This window comes from Alligator sinensis, unplaced genomic scaffold (assembly GCF_000455745.1).
Source record: "Alligator sinensis unplaced genomic scaffold, ASM45574v1 scaffold31_1, whole genome shotgun sequence".
NCBI classification, from domain to species: Eukaryota; Metazoa; Chordata; order Crocodylia; family Alligatoridae; genus Alligator; species Alligator sinensis.
This window is the reverse complement of record NW_005841884.1, coordinates 1,613,989-1,635,982: the sequence shown is the minus strand read 5'-3', so window position 1 is coordinate 1,635,982 and position 21,994 is coordinate 1,613,989. Positions and strand designations below refer to the sequence as shown.

At 43.1% G+C, this 21,994-nt stretch overlaps 1 protein-coding gene across 9 annotated transcripts in view; it reads left to right on the top strand.

Moving 5' to 3' along the window:
• The first annotated feature begins 22 nt into the window (after positions 1 to 22).
• Positions 23 to 21,994, top strand: part of ZBTB37 (zinc finger and BTB domain containing 37) — a 32,499-nt gene continuing 10,527 nt past the window's right edge. The window contains exons 1-6 of one of the 9 annotated variants that reach the window (XR_003092608.1): positions 23 to 1,461; positions 3,494 to 3,699; positions 5,112 to 6,061; positions 7,506 to 7,605; positions 9,095 to 9,294; positions 10,144 to 10,280. Coding sequence is in view for 5 of the 9 variants with exons in the window: in XM_025196740.1 (XP_025052525.1) it covers positions 3,679 to 3,699; positions 5,112 to 6,061; positions 7,506 to 7,605; positions 10,144 to 10,632 (1,560 nt within the window). In the remaining 4 variants the exon portion in view is untranslated. Of the gene's footprint in view, positions 1,462 to 3,493; positions 3,700 to 5,108; positions 6,062 to 6,167; positions 6,260 to 7,505; positions 7,606 to 8,954; positions 9,075 to 9,094; positions 9,295 to 10,143; positions 12,264 to 21,994 lie in introns of those variants that run through there. The other 8 variants (XR_003092609.1, XR_003092610.1, XR_003092607.1 and 5 more) reach the window with 8 other exon arrangements.

Here is a 21,994-nt window from a genome sequence, read left to right as displayed (position 1 = left end):
CCCTTGGCTGCGCAGTGGTTAAGGGCAGAGCCGCGTGGCAGGGGGAGGGATGCTCATGGCAGACGAGCCTCCCTGCTTTAGCCCCTGAGCCCCTCTCAGCCTGGGGCCACGACACACAACGGGCGACAACACTACGAAAGGGTCGTGGGCAAACTTTAAAAATGGGCTCTTGTTGAAGGAGAAGGACGCAGAGAACCTGCGCTTTCCCTTGCCGGCTAGCAGAGACCCAGCCTGCAAGGGGCTGCTCACACTGGGGCCAAGGGACAGTGGGTTGGGAGTGAGGGGCACTGGGCTGGGACTGGCCATCGATGTTTACAAATGCATCCTGGTGCCAAAAAAGGTTAAGACCCGCTGCCCTAGACTTCCTGCAGCCACCAGTGGGTGACCTGGGTCTCTGTGGGGCACCTCCCGCGGGGCTCAGCCACTGCTGGGGCTAGCCCTGGCCGGCTTTTTTGGAGCGTCCGCTCCCCCCCACCCCCGGCTGCAAGACCATTCCCACACTTTCCTGAAGCCGCCTCTCGCATCAGGGAGAGGACTCTGCTTTCCTCATGCTGAGCTGCCATGCTCCTAAACTGAGATGTATACAGCTTGGTGCATGTGAAGTTATGAAATACAGCCGCTTCTCTGAGGAACTTACTCATCTTACACAGCTTTGTTTGGGTGCTGCTGGGTGTGAGCAATGAGGACAAAGGTTCTTGTGATAAGCTCATGGGGTTGCTTTGGTTTGTTTAGCTATAACAGCTTCTTGCTGGCTTTGCACATTTTCTGCAAGGGTCTAAGTTCCTTCTAGGAGTTATTTGACCAAAATTGGAGCAAAAGAGACGAATGCAAGATGATGCAAGGTCAGGAGGAAGATGCATTGGAGAAAAATGGTTTTGAGGAGAGACAGATGTCATCAGGAGGGTCATCAGGTGGGACCACTGGCACCAGTGTTTAACCAGTTGGTGACAGACTTGAGAACCGTATGGAGGGTGGGTGGTGACAGTTTGTAAGGAAAAGACTATGGTATAATAAAGGTTTCCTTGAAGCCCTGGTGCTCTAGTTGTAGAGAGGGGTAGGGGGACTTTTGTAGCATCCTGTGATGCTTTCTCTAGGTCTCATGCCTTTAGAGAGCTGGTCCCTGATAGGAAGCATGAACCTTGCAAAGACTTGAGATGCAAAAGATCAAATGGTTACAAGACTGCATTAGTGATCGAAACGTGCCCTGGTGGCTGGCATTGGCGGAGTCCCGAATGGGAGAGAGCCTTTTGCATGCCATTACAAGAAATTTGCCATGAACAGCAGTGCTGGAACTGTCACCTGCTTTTAGCATGATGGTGGGGAGGTGAAGAGGAGAGCTGGCAAACCTCGCCTATCCCTCTGGTGCCACGGCTTTTTTTGACTGTGATTTGATGATACCCTTTTATCATAATGGGCAGCCATCCCATTGCATCCTTTCCAGCCCCAGAGATGTGATCAGAGGTAGGGAAGTGGATTGTTTTATATTTATTTTTCTTGGGTGGGGAGAAGCTTGTTTTGTTGTATCTTTGCATTTGAATATTTTATTCTGTTCTTATAATGTCTGTCTTTTTTGTTGTTAGCTGCCTTGAGTCTCTTTTTGGGAAGGGCAGTATATAAATCAAATAAAATAAGTGGAGAAGTTTCTGAAGCGAAGCAAGAATCAAGTGTGGTTTACTCTCTAAATAAAACTTGTTTCCAGCCAGGCATCTAAATACGGGACTCTTTACATATGGAGCTTAAACAGTATTGCCAACCCCAACCATTCAAAAACCATGGGTCAGTCTAGTCTCCCCAGGAGAATTTAAAAAGCAAATTAATTTGGAGGCTTTAGTTGCTGTGCTCGTCAGTCTTCCGGATTCATGTTATCAAGTATTTATCTGCAGCTATGAATTTTAGAAGCTCCCTCCCACCCATGAGAAGTTGCAGGTGTCTCCTAAATCTAGGGAAAATGGCCTTGAGACACCACCAAATAAAGACTAAATGGCCAAATGAGAATTGGCAAATTCACTTTGAGGGATAAGTTAGTGGCCAGATCTCCCATTTCAGTTCAGAATGGACAAGTTCTGGGTACCAGTTATAATACAAAAGCTAATGCACTTGATCAGTAACAGTTCATATTCCCAATCCACAAGTGCCAAGTTTCTTCAGCTCAACTCAACACTCCAAGAAGTCCAGGAAGGCAAAGGTTTTACAGTGTTCTTCAGGGAGCATCAACTTTCTGAGTAAAGATATAGTCAATACGAGTATTCACTGAAATTTGTATTCTACCAACCTTAGTCAGGTGTCTAGGGAGTCTCAGCTGGTCTCAAGCACATTAGGAGTCTCAGCTGGTCTCAGGCAGCATATTCTCAACCCGTAAAAGCTAGACACTAACACTTTAAAACTGCAACAGAACTAGATCAGAGCTGTTGCATCCTTTGGGGCACAAGCATAATATGCTGTACTTCCTAATAAGAGCACTACTTAGCTAAAGTTTAAAGTTGCTCTTCAGATGAAAGCTTGGAGAGGATGGACATGTTGCATTAACAAAGGCTTTCTGTTATGCTAAGGTTAGGAATGCAAATACAGGAAATGCAAAAATTGAGGTTTCACTGCAGCGTTACCTCCCATGGTGCAAGTTTACTATCTCTTACAGCTCCTATTTTACCATGTAAGCCCTGCATACGTCGTGGGCAAGTGAAGTGTCAGACAAATGGCCCATCAGGCAAAACGATATAAGGCCGACTCTTCTCATTTATGTTTATCCCAGACCCAGTACAAAAGCTTCTCTTTTCAGCTCCAAGTTGAACAAAGATTCGTGTAGCCCCTTGTCTTGCACTTAAAAGCCAGTCCTGATTTTCCTTTTCTCAGAGTTAAAGCAAACAAACTCACAAATTGTCTTCAGGCTTCTCAGGGAGTAGCTGACTCCTCACTATGGTTGTATAACCCCACTGCCAGCAGCCTATATTTATGTACAAGTAGGTTCTCTTCCTTCACTTCATATATGTGCAAAGCTAATTTCCTAGGAGGCTGAGTTCCAGCTGCTTCCAAACCCTGCACATTATCCTTTCTTGAGCATAGTCCTGCCCTGGAAATCTAGGGCTTCCTGACCCAGATAATTGGTGTGTAGCATGCCCTCAGCCTGTGCTCTCCTGGGTATATTTGATAGAAAATGTCTGCAAGGCTTTAAAAGAGAAAAAAATGGTCTTTGATTTTATTTTAGAAATCTGGCAGTTGGAAAACTGGTAGGACTATGAGACTGTAAACCTCCATCTTGCAAAGTTTCAAGAATATCAATGGGGTCACCGGAACGATGGGACCACTAAAACAAGTTAATACACGTACATGCATACCTTTTTGCTGTATCATGCTAGTGATACCAAATAGTGAAAACTTTAAGAGGGCAAGTAACTTATGTTCAAATTGCTTTTTTTCCTACTAGTTTCAATGTAATACTCTGCAAGCAGTTTGAAAAGTTCCATGTGTTAAAAATGCAATGTTTTTGTCCCTTCAGTTAAGGGGAGAATGTTCTTAATGAGTCCTCCAAATCTGCCAGCAAAATTAGGGAAGACAACTTGATATTTCTGATGCTGCTAAGGGAAAATCCACCGGGGGAAAAAACCATAAACACACTTTTTGGCCTTCCTACTACATCTGAAGAAACAAAAAAGAATACCAACCTATCTTCCTCTACTTTGTATGTCACTATTACCATTACAGGTAAGGGCTCAAGTTTTGTGTTTCCTTGTTTATGTTTTAAATTCTGACCTGAGCATTGCATTAACTTAGACCTTCACACGACATTTTTTTTAAGCTGGGAGGCAAGATGAGGAACCTTAAGATGTGGCATGGTGATGTTGTGCAATCATTTTGCACAACTTTTACGTTTTAATCTTAACCACATTGGAGATGCTCAAAATTCCTACCTGTGGCATTGCACAATTCTGTCTTATTTTGCACAACTCCTGTGTGTCAAGCTACTGTGCAGCTTCAAGTTTAGTAACATATTTTGCTCTGCACACACAGAACCTGTTTTTGCTCATAAGCATGCACTGTCCTGCAACTGCATCAGTTCAGACCACCACTAAAGTCTAAGGTCCCAGTCCTGCAAAGATGCACATGATTAACGTTGCCTCTGTTTTGTCCCTTTTGACTTTGTTTCTCAGAATAGACATAAAATTGGAGCCAGGATCTTTCTAGATTCTGTAACAATATTCTGATGCCTGCAATATTCTCTCCGATCAGCTCTTCAGATGCTGTCCACATTTATGCCACAAGTGGTCTTTGAGCACTATTTGTTTTTTCTTGGTATGCACCTAAAACTTTGCCCATATATGGTCAAGGCTCATTTTTAGACTTTGCCAAAATGGTACAGGACAATCATAAAAAATGATGGAAAGGAAATTAATTATACCTTTTTTGTTAATTGCCACTCACAAATAATGTTACACTCTATGCATGATGAAAATGTTAGCTACAGTAACTTACGTTTGTATAGAAGGAGTCTGGCCCAGCATACGGCATACAAGACTTGGAGCTGAGAATGGGATTCTATTCTTGCCTCTCTTACTGACTTGCTATGTGACCTTTGGGCAAGTTTTAGAAGTGCCTGTTAGCACTGAGTGCCTCAGTTTTAAATGACCTGCTTCTGATACCTTGGGTCACTGAGTTGAAATGGAGTTCCTGGAAGCGGGGTGACTAAAGTTATTGGACATATTTATGCCTTTGTAAAACTCGGAGAATTGTGTTGTCTCTCTTTTTTAAGGTACTTTGCTACTGGCAGATGATGTTCCAAGCAACCAATTACATATTTTAATATATGAATCATTTTAATACTCTCTTTATAATGGAATATCACTCTTGACTGGACCCATCCCACAGGCCTGTTGGGTAAAACATTTTGAGTTCTAAGCAGTAGGGAACTGTGTTTGTGCGTCCATAAAAGACCCACATTAGTTTTCTGTGGAGAGATTCCCAGCATGAAAAACCTGGAAAATCATTTTGAAACCTATTAAATGAAGGTGCACAGTACCTCAGTGAAAATGGGAGGTTTTGACACTCCAGAGCTGAAAGCTGCTCTAAATGGAAGCTATTTTTAACACTATTAAGAGTCCTGTTTTTCTTTCCAGTAGGACTGTACACCTGCAACTGGGATAAACATGGAGAAAAATGGGAACATTCAGCTGGAGATTCCGGACTTCAGCAACTCTGTCCTGAGCCACCTGAACCAGTTGCGTATGCAAGGCCGCTTGTGTGACATAGTAGTCAACGTACAGGGACAGGCTTTCCGTGCTCACAAAGTGGTGCTGGCTGCCAGTTCACCTTACTTCCGTGACCATATGTCCTTGAACGAGATGAGCACAGTCTCCATTTCGGTCATCAAGAATCCCTCTGTTTTTGAACAGCTCCTTTCCTTCTGTTATACCGGGCGGATATGCTTGCAGCTGGCTGACATCATAAGTTACCTGACAGCAGCCAGCTTTCTGCAGATGCAGCACATTATAGACAAATGCACACAGATCCTTGAGGGAATTCACTTCAAAATTAATGTGGCAGAAGTTGAAGCAGAACTGAGCCAAACTAGGACAAAGCATCAGGAGAGGCCCCCTGAGTCTCACCGGGTTACCCCAAATCTAACCCGCTCACTGAGTCCACGCCACAACACTCCAAAAGGGAGTCGTCTGGGCCAGGTCAGCACAGTACTTGACATTCGGGAGCTGAGCCCTCCTGAGGAGTCCACCAGCCCTCAGATAATAGAGCAAAGCTCAGACGTGGAGAGTAGGGAGCCCATACTGCGAATTAACAGAGCAGGGCAGTGGTACGTGGAGACTGGAGTGGCAGACCGCGGAGGACGGAATGATGATGATGTTAGGGTGCTTAGTGGAGTACGTATCAAAACGGAGAACCTGGAAGAGTGGCTGGGGACAGAAAACCAGCCCTCTGGAGAAGACGGGAGCAGTGCTGAAGAGGTCACTGCCATGGTGATTGACACAACGGGCCATGGATCATTGGGCCAAGAGACCTATACATTAGGATCTTCAGGGGCCAAAGTGGTCAGGCCAACCAGCAGTGAGATTGACAGGTGGGTTTCCTTTAACACATTTACTGGGAAGGGCTGGAAGGGTAAACTGCAGTTTGTTTGTACAATTTGTTCGCCTGTCTTTCTGACCACCTCATGCTGTTCTCAGGAATTTTTGTAGTCTTGCAAAGAATATACCTCAGGACCAAGAATGTAGTTGCTATATGGTGACCCAGAACTGTATCTCCAGTTACAAACTAGGTGGGTAATGGCTAGATTCTCCATCACTTGCACAGAAATTGGGTCTCTCAGAGATCTTAGTATTGGAATTACTCAGTGAAATTCAATGACCTGTTGCCTCTTCTGGCTTTAACACCTTTGAATCTGTGAACCCTGCTGTTTCAGAAACAAACCAATCAACAGCTCTGAGTCAGAAAGTCTGGCTCCCAGTGGTACAGGACTACAGGATTTGATGTGCCTTGCAGGCTTTAAGTCCCTACCTGAAGCAATTTAAATTTGAGGAAGGGGAGTGGGAGAGAATATTTTGGATCAGGTTACTCATAGGTGGTTCCTTACGCAGCAATGTCTATGGTAAGAGCAGAAAGCCTTTATTTATAATAGGTGGTTAAATCTGTTGTGTGATGCCTCCATCCTTGCATCCCCTCCATCCTTGGATCTGATTAAAGCAAAAGGGTCTGTTGTGCTTTCCCTTTCCTTCATTCTCTCTTCTCCTTCCCCCACACCCTTCTGCTTCTGTTGATCAGCAGCTTCCTGGAAATAGTAGATATCCTGATATTTTCATTTAAAACTTAAAAAATCTCTATAAACTATAAGACATAATCCCTTACTGGCCTCCAGGGAGGGGAAAAAAACACTTATCTGACAGGTTTTCTTCCTTTCTAATTTCTTGCTTCAGTTGGCTTCAGGCACTTGTGTATTTGTCTTTTCACTGATAGTTCCTTTCTTGGGGCCCATTTGCATCAACTATGTGACATGCTTCAGCTTCACTTACCCAGACAGAGAATTTTCTTCTCTTACAGTGCTCTCTGTCTGAGTTGCTGGGCTATAGGGTTTACTTTAGATATGGATAGATAAACAACTTACTGTGGGATAAAAGGGGTATGGGCTTTGCCAGGCATCTGCTGTTCTGTGATAATTGACTAGGTTGCATGCCTATCGTAAATGGAAGCTAAACTGTGATGATAATTTATCCCTCCTTCGTTGATGGCTAAGCTTCCACGGTTCAGCTTTCATTTACCCTGCAGTAAAAACCTGCTTGTGGGTCATTGTTATAGAACAGCAAAGTCCCTTCCCCCTTTTAACGCAGAGCAACTTGTTTGTGTGTCCATACACCTTTCTTCTTGATAGCAGTCTTTGATCTGTCCCCTGTTAACTAGATCGTAGAAAAGAAAAGAAAAGAAAAGATTTTAGGCAGATGTTTCCCTTGCTCACCAGCTGTTGTACAGATCTGGAACCTTTAAAAATCTTTCCACTCTTCCACCTACAGATTTAGCCCTTCTGGCAGCATGGTCACTGTAACTGAGCGGTACAGGTCGAAAAGTGAGTCTCCCGGGAGAATGGATGAGCCAAAACAGCCCAGCTCCCAGGTATGCAGCCTGATACAGGGATTAGGATTAATTTGTTTCAATTACAAGGAAATATTAGTGTTGAAAGGTCAGGGTAATTATGTTGCAATTCTGTGTGCGCGTGCGCGCACACGTACGTGTGTGTGTGTGTGTGTGTGTGTGTGTGTGTGTGTGTGTGTGTGTGGATGTATAACTGGTAAAGAGGGCTGTATGTGTTTTGGGGCAATGTAAGATTTAGGATGAACATGACTATTTATTTCTTACTTTATACATGTTTGGATTATAAAAGTGATGTGATAGATAACTGACATTTTGGTAAAACCAGTAAAAGATTCCCAAACTAGGTGTACAGTAGTCATCCTACTGATATTAATGTGGGCTCAGGTGAGTAGATGTAGGTGAGGTGATTTAGCTAGAGCCAAAGACAAAAGCCTCTTACACATTCACACCTAAGTATGGCAGCATAGGTGCTAGGTGTTCTTGGTGTTGGTGGTGGTAGTGATGGCCCTTGGTGGGCAAGATTGACTTTCTAAGGCTGCTTAAAAAGTATTTCAGGGTTAAAATGACACAGAGACACTGGGCATTTGTCATGTGTCCAAGAGCAGCCATATCTTACCTTGTGAAAGCATGTACTCCAGGGGTTAAGGGTTTAGAACACCTTTTGCTTGCCATTGGGACTTGATCCAAAAAACATGGAAAGCATTGTGATTTCTTCTTTCTTACAATGAGAAGGACAAAAATCAGCTGAACTGTGGAGAGGCTACTATCCCTCCTAGATTAAAACACACAGATGAAGAACCAGGACTACAGCCTGGATAAGCTTTTGCAGCTACTGCTTGTACTAAAGGAAGATCTCTGGAGATGCCTTCTGTAGGATGGCGTTATGTTCTTGCTAAGCTGTAGTTAGCAATAACAGGCAAAATCGCTCTCATTCATATGTAGGACATGATTTTCAGAGGTGCTGAGATCTCAAAATTCTAGATGAAGTGAATGGGAGCTGTGAGTGCCCAGCATTTCTGAAACAAATGACAAAGGGAGTTGCTCCTCATCTCGCTGAAATAAATAATTGACAATAATTCACTGATATTAAGCGTGCTGGAGTGGGCTTGTAACTCCCATTGAACCCAGTAGGGAGCAGGACTTGGGTCCATACAGTTTATTAATAGCTTTATCACAATTTTTTATCTGCATAGAGCTAGCATTTGAGTTTTTCAAGGAGACTTGATTCTATGGAAAGTTGGAAGGGTGATGACAGGCCATTTTGGAACTTGAAAGAGGATGAAGAAACGTTAGACAAAAGTCAGAATTTCTACCCAGTAACTTTGCATTGTGTCATAACTCAAGCTTTAAATTTTCTTCTTGCTTTAAAGGCACAAAGAAGTGGTTTTTCAGAGTAAATCCAGAAATGTTTGGGTTGTGCTGAACTGACGGGGAGGAAATCGGGGAAAGCAGATGCGGTTAAAATTGTAACTGTGGAAAGGGCTAAAAATGTTTTTCCCCAATGAGGTAGCCTCAAACTGCAAGAGACTGGCTGGTATTCCACATCTTACTGCATGTGGACGTTCTGCATATTGCTGCCGTTCTGGGCTTGATGCATTGTATGCTATAAATGGAGCTCCCAAGCAACTAGAATACTTATTGACAGCACCCTGATGTGAAATACTGTGGCTTTGTTCATCTCATTTAGTCCCAAGTAGCCTTTCATTTCAGGTTTGTACAAATGCTAAGGTGCCTGGCACAAATACATTATTGCTGACACATGCTTTTGCAGAAGGGATGGTCCTTATGGGATTACACTGGCTGCCTGTCTGTGTTTGGCCCCTTCTAACTCTAGCATAACACTTTGAATGCAAGTACTGTATTCTCCAAACACACAAGCATGTATGAAGGCCTCCAGAAGACCATGTATTTGCATCAGTTGAGTCTGAATGTGGTAGCTGGCCAGAAATAGCAATGTGAATGGCTGTCTTGGCTTCCAAGCTTGTGGCTAAAGTGCCATGTTTTTTTGCTTGTTTGTTTTTTAAGCTCCCATCAAAATGGGATTGGTACTGATTTCACAAGCCATTGAGACATAATACATTATGAAGTACCTTGAGATTCCAATGTCATTTCCATGTGCTGATTTTTGCCTTTGTTTTACTAAATGTCTGTCTGTTTTCTCTTCCCCCTCCCCCAAAACAAGCACAGAAAAAAGAATAGTTTTATTAAAATAAAACTGGTCCAGGGTCTGAGATGAGTAACAAAATGTAATATATTTCATTCAAAACTCAATAGATGGCTAAGTATTCTATTGATAATAGCTGTGTTTACCTTCCCAGATGAAAATGAATAAAGTGGCATAAAAGGGGCCTATAGCAGTGCCTTCTAATGGATCAGTTACTTGTGTTTAGCTCTAAAGCCCTAGTCAAGCAAAACACTTCAAACACATGCTGAAGGTTGAGCTAACAAGTAGGCCTACTGATATCAAGGCTTGGCTTGTGCTTAAGGGCTTGACTGGATCAGAACTTAAAGGAAGAATAAAGTGTCTTCCTTTTTATGTCTCCATTGTTTTTGGCCTAGGTCGAGGAGTCAGCCATGATTGGAGTGAGCGGTTACGTCGAGTATCTCCGTGAACAGGAAGTATCTGAGCGGTGGTTCCGTTACAACCCGCGGCTGACCTGCATCTACTGTGCTAAATCCTTCAACCAGAAAGGCAGCCTGGACCGGCACATGCGCCTCCATATGGGCATCACACCTTTTGTTTGCCGCATGTGTGGTAAAAAGTATACCCGCAAGGATCAGCTGGAGTACCACATCCGCAAGCACACAGGCAACAAGCCCTTCCACTGCCATGTCTGTGGCAAGAGCTTCCCCTTCCAGGCCATCCTCAACCAGCACTTTCGCAAGAACCACCCTGGCTGCGTGCCCTTGGAGGGGCCACACAGCATCTCCCCTGAGACCACTGTCACATCACGGGGGCAGGCTGAGGAAGAGTCTCCCCCGCAGGAGGAAGCTGTTGCTGTTGGGGAGACAGCACAGGGATCTGTATCCACCACCGGGCCAGATTGAAACCAGGCGCACGTGAGGGAGAGAACCCTCTTCCCTCCCGTTCAGCTGCAAACAGTCAGCACCAATACAGCGGGCTGGTACTGTAATTAGTGCAATGCCACCACTGGACAGGAAGCAGCTGCCAAGATGTTGCCAAAATAGAAGAGTAACAAAAATAAGTGCTAAAAGCTTTTCCCCTTTTCCTCATCTCCTTGGGAAAACAAAACAAAAACCAAACTGTGTCAATCAGCTTCTGATTCAGGGATCGACAGGATTTTTTACAAATTTTTTTAATCTTCAGTAGCAATCCAGGACAGCAGTCACTTCATTTCTTGACAGCGTTTTGGCTCAGCACCTCAGTCCTTGTGGCAATGTTGACTGCAATGGCTCCAATCCAGTGAATGCAGTGCACAGGTGTCTGTCTTCGCCAGAGCTGCTGGTCCATCCTAAGGAGTTAGCAGGGGCCAAGGATCAGTCACCCCTCCCCTGTTCCCAGGTAGTCATCATGTTAAAAAGAAATGACCATCCTGGTGGAGCCTGCCCTGCCAGAGTGTATTTATCCCATCTTATTTTGGTGTGTCTCTTTTTACGTTTTTAATTGAACCGTTATTTTAGGGCTTTCTGCTTGCCCTTTCCAGGCATGTGGCATTGTGCCCACTTGCTGAATGTGGGCAGCAGCCATTAAGCAGTATTGTAGAGGTCAGCAAAATCTGAAGCGCTTAAGCTACTGAAAGTGAAATTAGCAGCTGTGAGGTTTGCATTAGACTCTACGATGTTCTTAGAGGTGGGGATATAGGGGGAGGGTGTGCTTTATTGTTGCTAATTTGCCTAGCACAGAGCACGCCAACTTCCTGACCAGTTTCTACACGCTGCAATGCTTTGAATGTTGCCAAGAGTTAGAAAGAGGCTTCCGGTCTGGAGAAAATGAGAAGTTAGAGGCTGGCTACCAAAGTCGTCTTTGGTCTCCCCTGCACTTGATCTTACATAACAGCAATATTGTATACTGAAGCAGTCAAACCCCAGTGAAGTGATCATGGGTGGTTGTTTTTAAATACGTCTCTGTGTACTCGTTTGATAAGTTTATATAATGAAATGGGGAAAAAAAACAAACAAAAAAAACCCCTACATTAATTCCTCGTGATGGTTTGGGAAATTCAAAGTTACGGTCCTCAGAGTGATCATAAGTCGGTCCCCTTGCGCAGGCACAGTATTTTATATTTCAAGTAGCGCAGAGGGTAAGAGTGAATTTACCCACCCCCAGAGAGACATGACTACATCATGGTTCATGTGTGTTTGCACAGGAGTGTGTTTATAAATAAAAGTACAACATACAGGTACATAAGTGCAAATACAAATGAGCAACTATCTTGACACCCTTTTTAGAAGTTTTTTAAAATATGCAATAGTTTATGTTTTTTCTTTGGCTCTGGTGCTGCATATGTAAGTGCAAAAAGAAATGAAATGCTGGTCATGCTGATATTGGCAGAGTGTAATTGGGAGAAGATGTGTGTTTGAAGGAATTCTCTCTCTAAAACAGTGGTTCTCAACTTTTACAGACTCAAGGCACCTCTGGGAAAATGCTAGCTCTTAGCTCTTACTTGTTTTTTGACTACAGGAAAAAAAATAGAGCAATTCATGTATTGCAAAGAACTCAGAAAGACCACAACAGAATGTTTTTAACTCTGTGGATTCTTATTTGAAATCTCTGGGTTTATCTTATGAATCATGTAGGTGTCTGCACACCTAATGGTGCTAATATAGTGCATCATCCTTAAAAGGATCTTACAACACCCCACAGTGCCATGGTTCCCTGGTTGAGAATCACCGCTCTAGAGGGTGCATAGTGTGATGGGGAAGGATGAAACTCTAAACATGAAGTTAACAGAAGGAACAAGGAAGCGGTTAAAAGCAATTTACAATTTCATTTTGCTTTTGCAGGAGAGGGTGGATAGTCTTGGGATTAGAATGCAGGGCTGCCTGATGGGAGACTGGAATCCAGTTCCTGGTTCTCTTATGTCTTATTTGTGTACCCTTGGGCAAGTCTAACCTCTCCAACTCGAATGGGAATAATAATACTTTTCTATATCTTTTGTTTGGAAATATCAGTAGAAGGGTAAAGTGTTATTATCCATGTACATTATGTGGGTTTCACTGTTCCCTGCACCTCTCCCAACTAGTGGATCCGTTTCTCTGCATGTTCATGCAAGAGAAGGGAATTGGCATGTGAACTGCCATGACAGAATGTAGTGAGTATGTTCTCTGAAAGGGGAAGCTTTGAAGATGTGCTTGGCCAATAGCCTGCCTTACAAGAATTCAGCTGATTATTTCCAATATACCGACATTTGTCAGGTTGCAGCATAATACAGTGAATGCTATTCTAAGCAGTCATTCTAAGGACCAGCAAAACTCTGGCACCTGGCAAAGGTTGAACAAAAGCATACTGGAAACATTAAGGATACTTGAAAGTGGGCACAGAAGACGACATGAGGTGGTTGATAATGTGGGTTTCTCCATAATCAAGGCAGGAGGGGAAATGGAGATGTGCAGAAGATGCTGCTTTAGTTCTAGCTTTCGCACTTACCAAAAAGACAAACTATCCTGTTCACACTAGAGAGCATCAAAAATACATTTAGTTACTTAAAAGATTTTAAGCATTTAAAAAATAGAACTTTTTAAAATACTACCAAACTATAAAGCATAAAATTATTTATATGCATATATTATATATAAATATAGTGGGAAAGTTTCCCTGCTGAGCTTGCTGTGAAGAGGAGGGTGAAGGTGCAGTAACTGCTATACAAGCAAAATTTCTCTGAAGCAGATGGCCACAAATCCATTGAGGCTAAGCAATGAAGGGTTGAGATAAAATGGCAAATGCCTCATTCGTATGGCATGGCTGTGAGTTTTTCAAACAGGTTTTTTTTTGTTTTGTTTTGTTTTGTTTTTTTACTGTTGTTGATACTGTGAACAGAGGAGCATCCTAATAATCCAGGATCACATCAGCACATCCTTGCTGCTGATTCACTCCTTTTAATTGGCTGCGTGAGAGCCATGAAATCGTTCTTTAATACTAGCCTTGGCGAGTCTAAAAAAAAATAAATGAAAAAAAGCTTGTGAAACATTTTTTTTCCTTTTGATGCAGAGGTTGCAGCTGTATACATGATCATGTTTGATTGCATGCAAAAGAGCCAATATTCTTGCCCAGGCCTCAAAGAGGTGAATATTATAATGTGTAGCTAGAGTCCAGTATAAGGAACAGGAGTGGGGATCATTAATATTCAATGTACATTTACTGAGTGTGTGTGTGTGTGTGTGTGTGCGGATCATGGTGTGTAGTGCTTTCTGCAACAGTGCTAAAAACAACCTAGTTCTGTTACAAACTTAAAAAACAGTTCAGGAGGAACTGTTTCTGGAACCGCCATTGCTAGTGCTTGACTTTTTAGTGAAGATGAGGCCAAGATGTGAAAAGAGAAATGGCTTGGACTTTGCCTATCATGTAAGAATTAATGCTCATTTTTTCAGCTGTGGGGCAGGTGATTTGAGCAGCTTTTCATGATGGGATATTAAATTCTTTGCCCTGTTTACACTGGTGCAGCCACACTAGTGTTGTTGAAAAGTGGATATGAATTTTTTCTGGTATGGGCACCTCCTGGATAGGCTATGGACTTGTCTTTGCATTTTAGTATGGAACTGCAACTTTTCACCTTTTTGCCAAACTGTGATTTCAACTGTGACTAAGGGGAGATGTGAAGAGAACTCTATCCTGTTTTAATACCTCTGAATTAATATTTCTTTGAGCTTCAGGGCTGGGGCTTAAAAAGCCACTCACCTGCTTGCCTTGGCAGGATAGGAAGCATATATCAATTTCTGCAGTGTATGTTTCCTTTTGGTGGAGGGAAGTTTCTAGTCTTTAACTGTAGCAAAAAACCCCAAACAAACAACCTTTCAAATGTGAGCTGGTGCGTTTTGTCTCCCTAGATCTGTAGAAAGTCCCAGTGGCAAGTAGCATCAGAGTGAAATTAATGCTACTATGGACACTTTCCCTGTTGCTTTTAGCATCCCTTTAAATAGTTGTGAAAATAACAAGAATCACATCAATGCTGTGCTACTGCTTTTTGGGAAAACTAAAGCTTGAGGGGAAAAAATGGTTGGGGAAGGGGAAAAGTAGAGACCCTTGCCAGCAATCTTGCAGTAAATGGATGCAGGATTGCAGGAAGGGAAAAGTATTCCAGCATTTGGAGAGAAGGTAGCGGGGGAGTCTATAGATTTATCTGTATCCATAGCCGGAGGCTGATATGGAAGAGATCCATATGTTGGCAGGCTCCAGGGATAGCAACCTGGTACAAATACAAGAAGCTGAAGTCTCCAGGCAGCCCCAATACATCTTTGTATCAGGCTCTGGCTCCTCATCAATTATGGGCCCGTGGAGTTTCCTGGTGGGCATTCCCTGCTTGCCTTTCATATCAGCCTCCAGCAATGGGTTTAGTCCTGTCTCTACTTTGGACTTTGGTAAACTTTTTAAGCCATGGCGCTATTGAATTTGGTTTGCAAAAGAGTTGTGGCAAGCTAGTAATGGTGTACAAGGTGTTTAATTTCTAGATCAGTGACTTAAATCCAGTTGGGGTTGGTAGTGACCAGCATGTGTTACCAACATGTTCAGTGTTGGAATTCCATTTGGCGCTACTTGGCAGGCTTGCTGAACGTCTGAGCAAAGAGACAGAGGGTGATATGGGCATGAAGCCAGGACTCACCACACCTTTTTATATGGTCCTTCCAGATCAGGATTGAAATAAATTGATAAGCAGGTCTTGCTTCCGATGTCTGTGCTGCACCACTTCTGTGAGGACCAATCTCACACCTCTCTTCAGTAACAAAGTCACCTAAGAGTTTGGCCCCCAATCCTGTAAATGATTTCAGGCAAGCTAGAATCCCTGTGGCTTCTTTGGAGATCCATCTGAGCAGATCCATTTGTAAGACTGGGGCTTTAGCTTTGTTCTACACCTGACCTTGTTTTACTAACCAAAACTGTTGCATGAGTGAAAAACCATTGGAAAGATTGTTTGTTTTGCGCAAATTCTCCTCAGGAAGGAGGCTGTGAATCATGCATCTTAATGAGCAGCAAAACCAGCACCTATTAATTAAACTTTATACAAGTCTGCTGTTTTGCACATGAGGATGCCTGGTAATTTTGATGTGCAATTTGAGCTTGCAAATTGTTCCCATTTCCAGTGACACAAAACACTGTTCTTGCTCCTGAATAAATATTTTGGTATGGGGAGAGGCCAATGAGGTGTTGCTTCTTGAAGTCTCTAATTTTAAACTCCAGGTTTCACATAACTCCCATAATAGAGAGAGATTTCCATCAGTTATGTCAAGGTGACTTCAGTGACTAGTGCTTTTACCACCTCTCCATACTTGTAAAATGGTAACAATACTCGCAGGGGTGAGTGCTTATTGTGAGATGTAATTTGGTTATGTTTGCAAAATGCTTTAAGATCTTTAATGGGAAGTTCTAGAGATGAACAAATAATTTTTACTTAAGATACTCTCATTCAAGGGGTATTTTAACAGTAAAAAATGTATCTGTATCCAGGTGGAAGCTAGTATTAAGAAACACTACAGGTTTTTGTTCAAAAGGCATTTTTAATTGGACCTTTTAGAACTGTTTTGGGATAGAAAACTCAGCCACCCAGAGCTCCCATTTTGTTGCAGCTAGCAGAATTGAGATGTCAAATCATTCAACCTAGAATCTGCCAATATTAGATGGATTATAAAACTGCCAAAAAAGTCTTCCCATTTCAGAATATTTCCAGCTATCTTGGCCATTATTGCTAAAATGCTGTCTTGGAAAAAGCTTGGTGACAGTAATAGAGCCTGGTACTTGGAGAGGATTGAAAGTATTTGGGATTCTTGGTGGAAGGGGACAGAAGATATAGAGAAACAATCAGTGAAACTTTCTGTATTTGTGCAAGAGTTTGGCTGCATCTTTTGGTCCTAGGCTTGAGTAGGTTTTTATGGAGACATCTGGGAGCTGGGATGTTAGTGTTCACTGTCCACTGGGCTGAATTCTGGTCACACTGAAATCACTGTGAATCTGGCCACTGACTTCTGGCGGGCCAGAATTTAGCACATTGAAAGCAAACGGTTTGGCTTGTATAATTTCTTTGTGTTGCGTGTGAGCTCTGAGGTGCAAATCCTGTCTTAATTTTCCATGACATTCAAATTATCCCTACCTGTAACCTTCGTTATCCTGTTTTAGTTCCCACTCCTGGGGATTCTGAAGTGTCAGGTTTCCTATGATGGTAACCAGGTCCCAACTGTGAACAAGTTACTACTGTTTCCCTTAATTTATTTTGTCTCTATTCCTAAAGTGGCTCTGTCTGCTTCAGAGGCGTTGTCCAATGCCACTTTCTGGTGCTTGGGTAGCTTTTATGCACAGGGAATGGTTGCAATGAATAAAAATGTTTTTATGCTGGGGTGGGGAGAATAGAAGCTTTCTAAGAAAGTAGCAGAATTTTGCTTATTCCAGCTGTCTTTAACTGTATACAAACACTTTCAATATTAATCCATTTAGCATTATTCTTATTTAATTTTATTATTAATTGTAATCTAGTTGTGCACCAAAGTATTACAGCTTCCTACATGACAAAGGGAGGAATCTAAGAGGTCTTCAACATTTTACTTACATCCATATTTCTGGTTTGAGAATCATTGTTAATGAACCTCTTAGCACTTGTCACTTGGAAACCTTTGAGACTGTGGGTAAGGATGAGAATGCTTTATCGATTAGCATTTTGTTACACTTTATTTTTCTCCTCCAGAATAGTCAACTATTTATATTTTTGGAGAAACAAGCTTTCCTCTTTTGAATCATTTCCTGGTTTCTTCAGCCACCACCCCACCATATACCTGAATTAATCAAGATGATGATACACTTGCTTACCCACACCTGAGCAGCATTCCACATGCACTCAGAATACTTCTTAGTGCCACTCACAAGCTGTTCAGTTTGCTAAGAATACAAAGGCAAATGCCAGAGCCCCTTGTGTTTACAAGTGCTCCTGAAAGCAACTAGTGTTTGAGGAGGTAAAGTCAATCTAGAGTACACAGAAATAGGTGCGTTAGCAGACTGGGGAGCCAATGTTCGAAGGCCAAAATGGTCATCTGCAGCTCCAGCTGACTCCCTCTGGGGTTCTTGGTGTTCAAGACCCAGACTACCTATTTCTGTTAGAAAATGGTCCCCTTAGCTATTTAGGTCTAGAGAGCTGTCCTTGAATCGTGGCTGAAGTCACAACTGGCAGGAAGCTTCTTGGTGTCTTCCTGTGCTCTGGGTGTTGACATAAGGAAATCCTTACCCAAGGTAGCCCAGCCACACGTGTTCTAGACCAGGGGTTCTCAGTCCTTCCCACCAGCAACCCCACTTCCAAGCCTGTTGTCCCATTTCCAGTCCAACCCTGAGAGCTATAGTTGAATTTCCATAGGGCTTGCAGCCCCACTGGTTAAGTGTCACAGCTGATAGTTTGGGGGACACTGTCTAAGACATGAGCAGCTCAGTACTGGTGTAGATTGAAATGTTTGAAACTAGCAGTGAGGTGTGTCAGCTATGATCTCAGGAGAGCACTGTTCCTATTTCCACAAGTAGCACAGTTGTGATTTCTTTTGCACGGTGCCATAGAGGCATGTAGTACAGCTCAGCTGTATGAACTTTGCTGTCGGTGGCTTTGAGTGAGGTTCTATGGGCATGTAGATGATTGTATGGGATCTAAATATAACTCCTGGAATCAGTAGCCTAGACCAGTGCTTCCAAGCATCATTTCTTACAGATCTGAGCAGCTTACCTTTACCAAGGACTTACTCCAGATTCTGTGCAGTCTGACTACAAAGGGCCAGCTAATACTTCAGGCAACTGACTCCTGACTTCTTGGTGATACTTGCCTCTTAAATCTGAGGACCTTAGATGTAATAAAGGCTATATTCACCAAAATGACTTTGGGGGAACCCCTTGCAAGGGAAAACGAAGCAGGAATTCAGGGATGGGATATGCCTTTCTCTGGAGCATTGAGCTAAAATAATCTGGCCAGGTCACAGTAGTGCTCCTTATCTGAGCAACTTCGTGGGAATGCAAGGTTAAGAGGTATTGACACACCTTCCTTTTGAGAAGGTGGGAAGGATTGTCTGAGTTCTGACTCTAGTCTGCAGAAACCATCCTTACACCATTGCTGTATCACTGGCTGTGCTGTGCAGTGGAAGTGTTCATTTGAGTCTTTGGGTCTGAGTAGTGTGTCTAGCAGAGTAAAACTGCAACTTCAGTAGGGAACCAGTGGGCTTGGACAAAAGGATGTGGCTAACTTGTCCTACCGCAATGAGTAGAACAATCCCTAATTGACTACAAGGTGTTTTCTCCAGGTTTTTAAATTCCCCGGTCATCTTTGCTTTGAAGTGTGACAGTGAAGCTGTCAAAGTCCAGGCGTGTAGGCTCCATTTTTAACACACCTTAAATTCTGTAATGAATGGCACATGAGAGAACCAAAGTGAAGGAGCCATCAAATCTTGGTGCCAGTCTACCCTACCTTCTCCCAACGGGTCTTGAGGTCTAGAAAATGGTAGAGGATAATTTGTCCTGGTTCTGCTGCTGCTATCTAGTTAGCTGGGACAGATGGCCCCTCTAGAACATACATGTACCCACCTTGAAAGATGGCTTTGCATTCACATAGCTTACTGGCCTGATCAAAAAGAGGAAACATGCTCAGAAGATGAGATTAGGAAGGGTTGGTGTCTGGCATATTGGCTTTAATATCATGACTTAAGTTCTTCGCTGGTTCTTTTTATGTATTAGAATAAGTTGCTTTTGCACCTGACATCTGGCCTCTTGAGGTCCACTGGCTATTGACACATCCTTCTGGCACTATGAAAAAGGGAGAGATGACACTGGTGAAGAAAGCTAGAGATGTTTTGGCTTTCTTGTGGCTTAGCAGAACATCAGTTATTAGCCACTAAGACTGGTCATTAATGAAGTGATTAGGTACAGAAGTGGGCAACTGGTTATTAACCTACCTTAAATACAGGATGACCGTAGTATATATTCTGAGCCTGCAGCACTCCTGAATTAACCATCTACCTCAACAGTACACCTGAGTAAGGGTTGTAACCTGGTTGTGGAACAGTACTCCTTGCCCTGTAGTTTGGAGCTGTGTTGTCTACAGTGACTGTCTATAGTGTAATTGGGTCCTAAGGAAGGTACTGAAAGTGCCTCATTTGTACAGAGGTCTACCTGTACAGAGTTAATTGTTGTTAGTCTTCTCCCCTAGTAGAGGCCACGCCAGTTCCATTTGCTTTCCGTTAGCGCCAAGGTTTTGTTGCATACAGATAACCAGCAGTGTATTCTGAACACTGTGCTTTCCTTTTGGAATAACAGCCTGCGTATCCCTTGTGATTTAGGCTGGAGATTCTGGCTCACAGAAGATAGTTATTTAGATGCTCAGACTGGAGGGAAGGCCTTGACATCCCATTTATCTTGTCCTGTACCAACCAGTTCACAGGAATGATGGAATGGTCCTGTATCGCTTCGCTGTGGAATGAATAGTGCTCAGTCTGTGTCACGAGGTGACTTTCACAAACAGCTTGTAGACACAAGTCCTAGAGTCCAAAATGACCCGATTCAGAGAGTTCCTTTTATTGCCCTAGAAACTAAAAACATGACAGAGCTCTGTTCAGACCTTCTCCCCAGGCTTAGCTTCGCTTCTCTTAAGGTTTCTCTTGATGCATTGCTCAGACCACGCTCCAGATCTTCTCCCATTTCCCCTTTCTGTAGTGGGATTAATGTTCCACTTAACTTTGTGAGTCACAACTCACCTCACATTCATCTACAGTCGGTGCCTCTTGGCAGGGTGAGGTGTTTCAGGCAAACCCTATGAGCTAGATACAGTCCAATTTTAATCTACTGATCCCTATGAAGTAAAGAGCAGATGAAGGCTCTCCAGCTTATTTTTTGCAAATACAAAAAGGGATTTAGGTCAGCCTGTTTCTAATTGTGGTCTCTTGGCTCTGCCTCATAAGGATTGGGGCTCTATTGTGCCAAGCACTGTACAAACATATAGGAAAATAGTTGAAGGCAGTTTAGAAACTCCCTCTCCAAGGCCATAATAGAAATATTAGTGGCTTCCGAGCTGTTGCTGTCTCCAGCAGGAGTTCCTCTAATAAGCCAGTTAGAGAACAGAGGTGTAGAGGGATATTCACTTCAAAGCAAACATCTGGTAGTGACCAGTAGGACAGATGGGGACTCGCATGGTTGGGGAGTATGGGGTATTCTATATTTTTGCTACAGTAACTTTAAATTATGTAAGTTAGCAAAGAGCAGCTCCTTTTCCTTGAAAATGGGCAAAATTTACTTTAAATTACACTAATCTCAATCAGCTATAGCTTCCCATGGCAGTCATTTGTAACGCTTTTTAAAGTAAATGGTTGTGGGTTGGTGCTTTATTTTTGTAAATGCATGTTTATAGCCAGATTTCCTTGTTTGCTGTGACTTGATGCTCCACATTATTTTAAAACATTAAGACTCAATGTGGAAATTGTGGCTGAAGAGTAATCTTAGACTTCTTTATTCTTGATGCAATATTTTTTGCACTTACCTTTAGCTCCTGTCGTCTAGCGTCTGCTCTCTCCGTTAGGTAGCTCTTTAGAGTGGAGGGACTTCAGGGTCACAGTCAGAGGCATGTGAAATGGAGGAAGGAGTTTAAGGGATTGCAGCAGCATGGGCCAGCATGTAACTGAAGTGGACTGGGGGGACGTCCCTTAGTTCTGTAACTTGCTGGCTTTGGCATAATGCTTTAATGATAGTCATAAGATTGTCTTCTCACATTAAGCAGCCCCCTGTTAAGAAAGCGCTTTTGCTGATGTGCAATATTGATGGCTGACTACAGGTTTTGCTAGTGTGAATTCAGGAGCAAGCGTGTGTTTGGTTGCTTCTGCAGCCAAGTATATGGATGAATTGTCAGGCCATTCCCATGGGTTGGAAAACAGAAGCACTTTTTTCCCCAGGAAGAAACTAAATCCTTCTTTTATCCCCAGTTGGCATGTGCTTTGCAAGTGTTTCCACTGTTGCCAGAGTGGTCAAGAGGGTTAATGGCTCCAGCTGTCCTAGAACTACAACTGAGCTGGGTGGCAGGTGCCTCATAGCAGGGAACACTAAGGCTTTGAAAAGGGACTTAGAAGGACCAGAGCAACAGAGGCATACCAGTGCAGTTCTGTACCCTGGGCAGTGGCTGCACATGGGGCACTAGCCAGGCCAGGCTGGCAGCACAATGGCTACTATTTTTGCACACCCCCCTCCCCAAGTTGGCACCCAGGGCTGGTGCCCTGGTCATTCCCTGCCCCCCCGCAG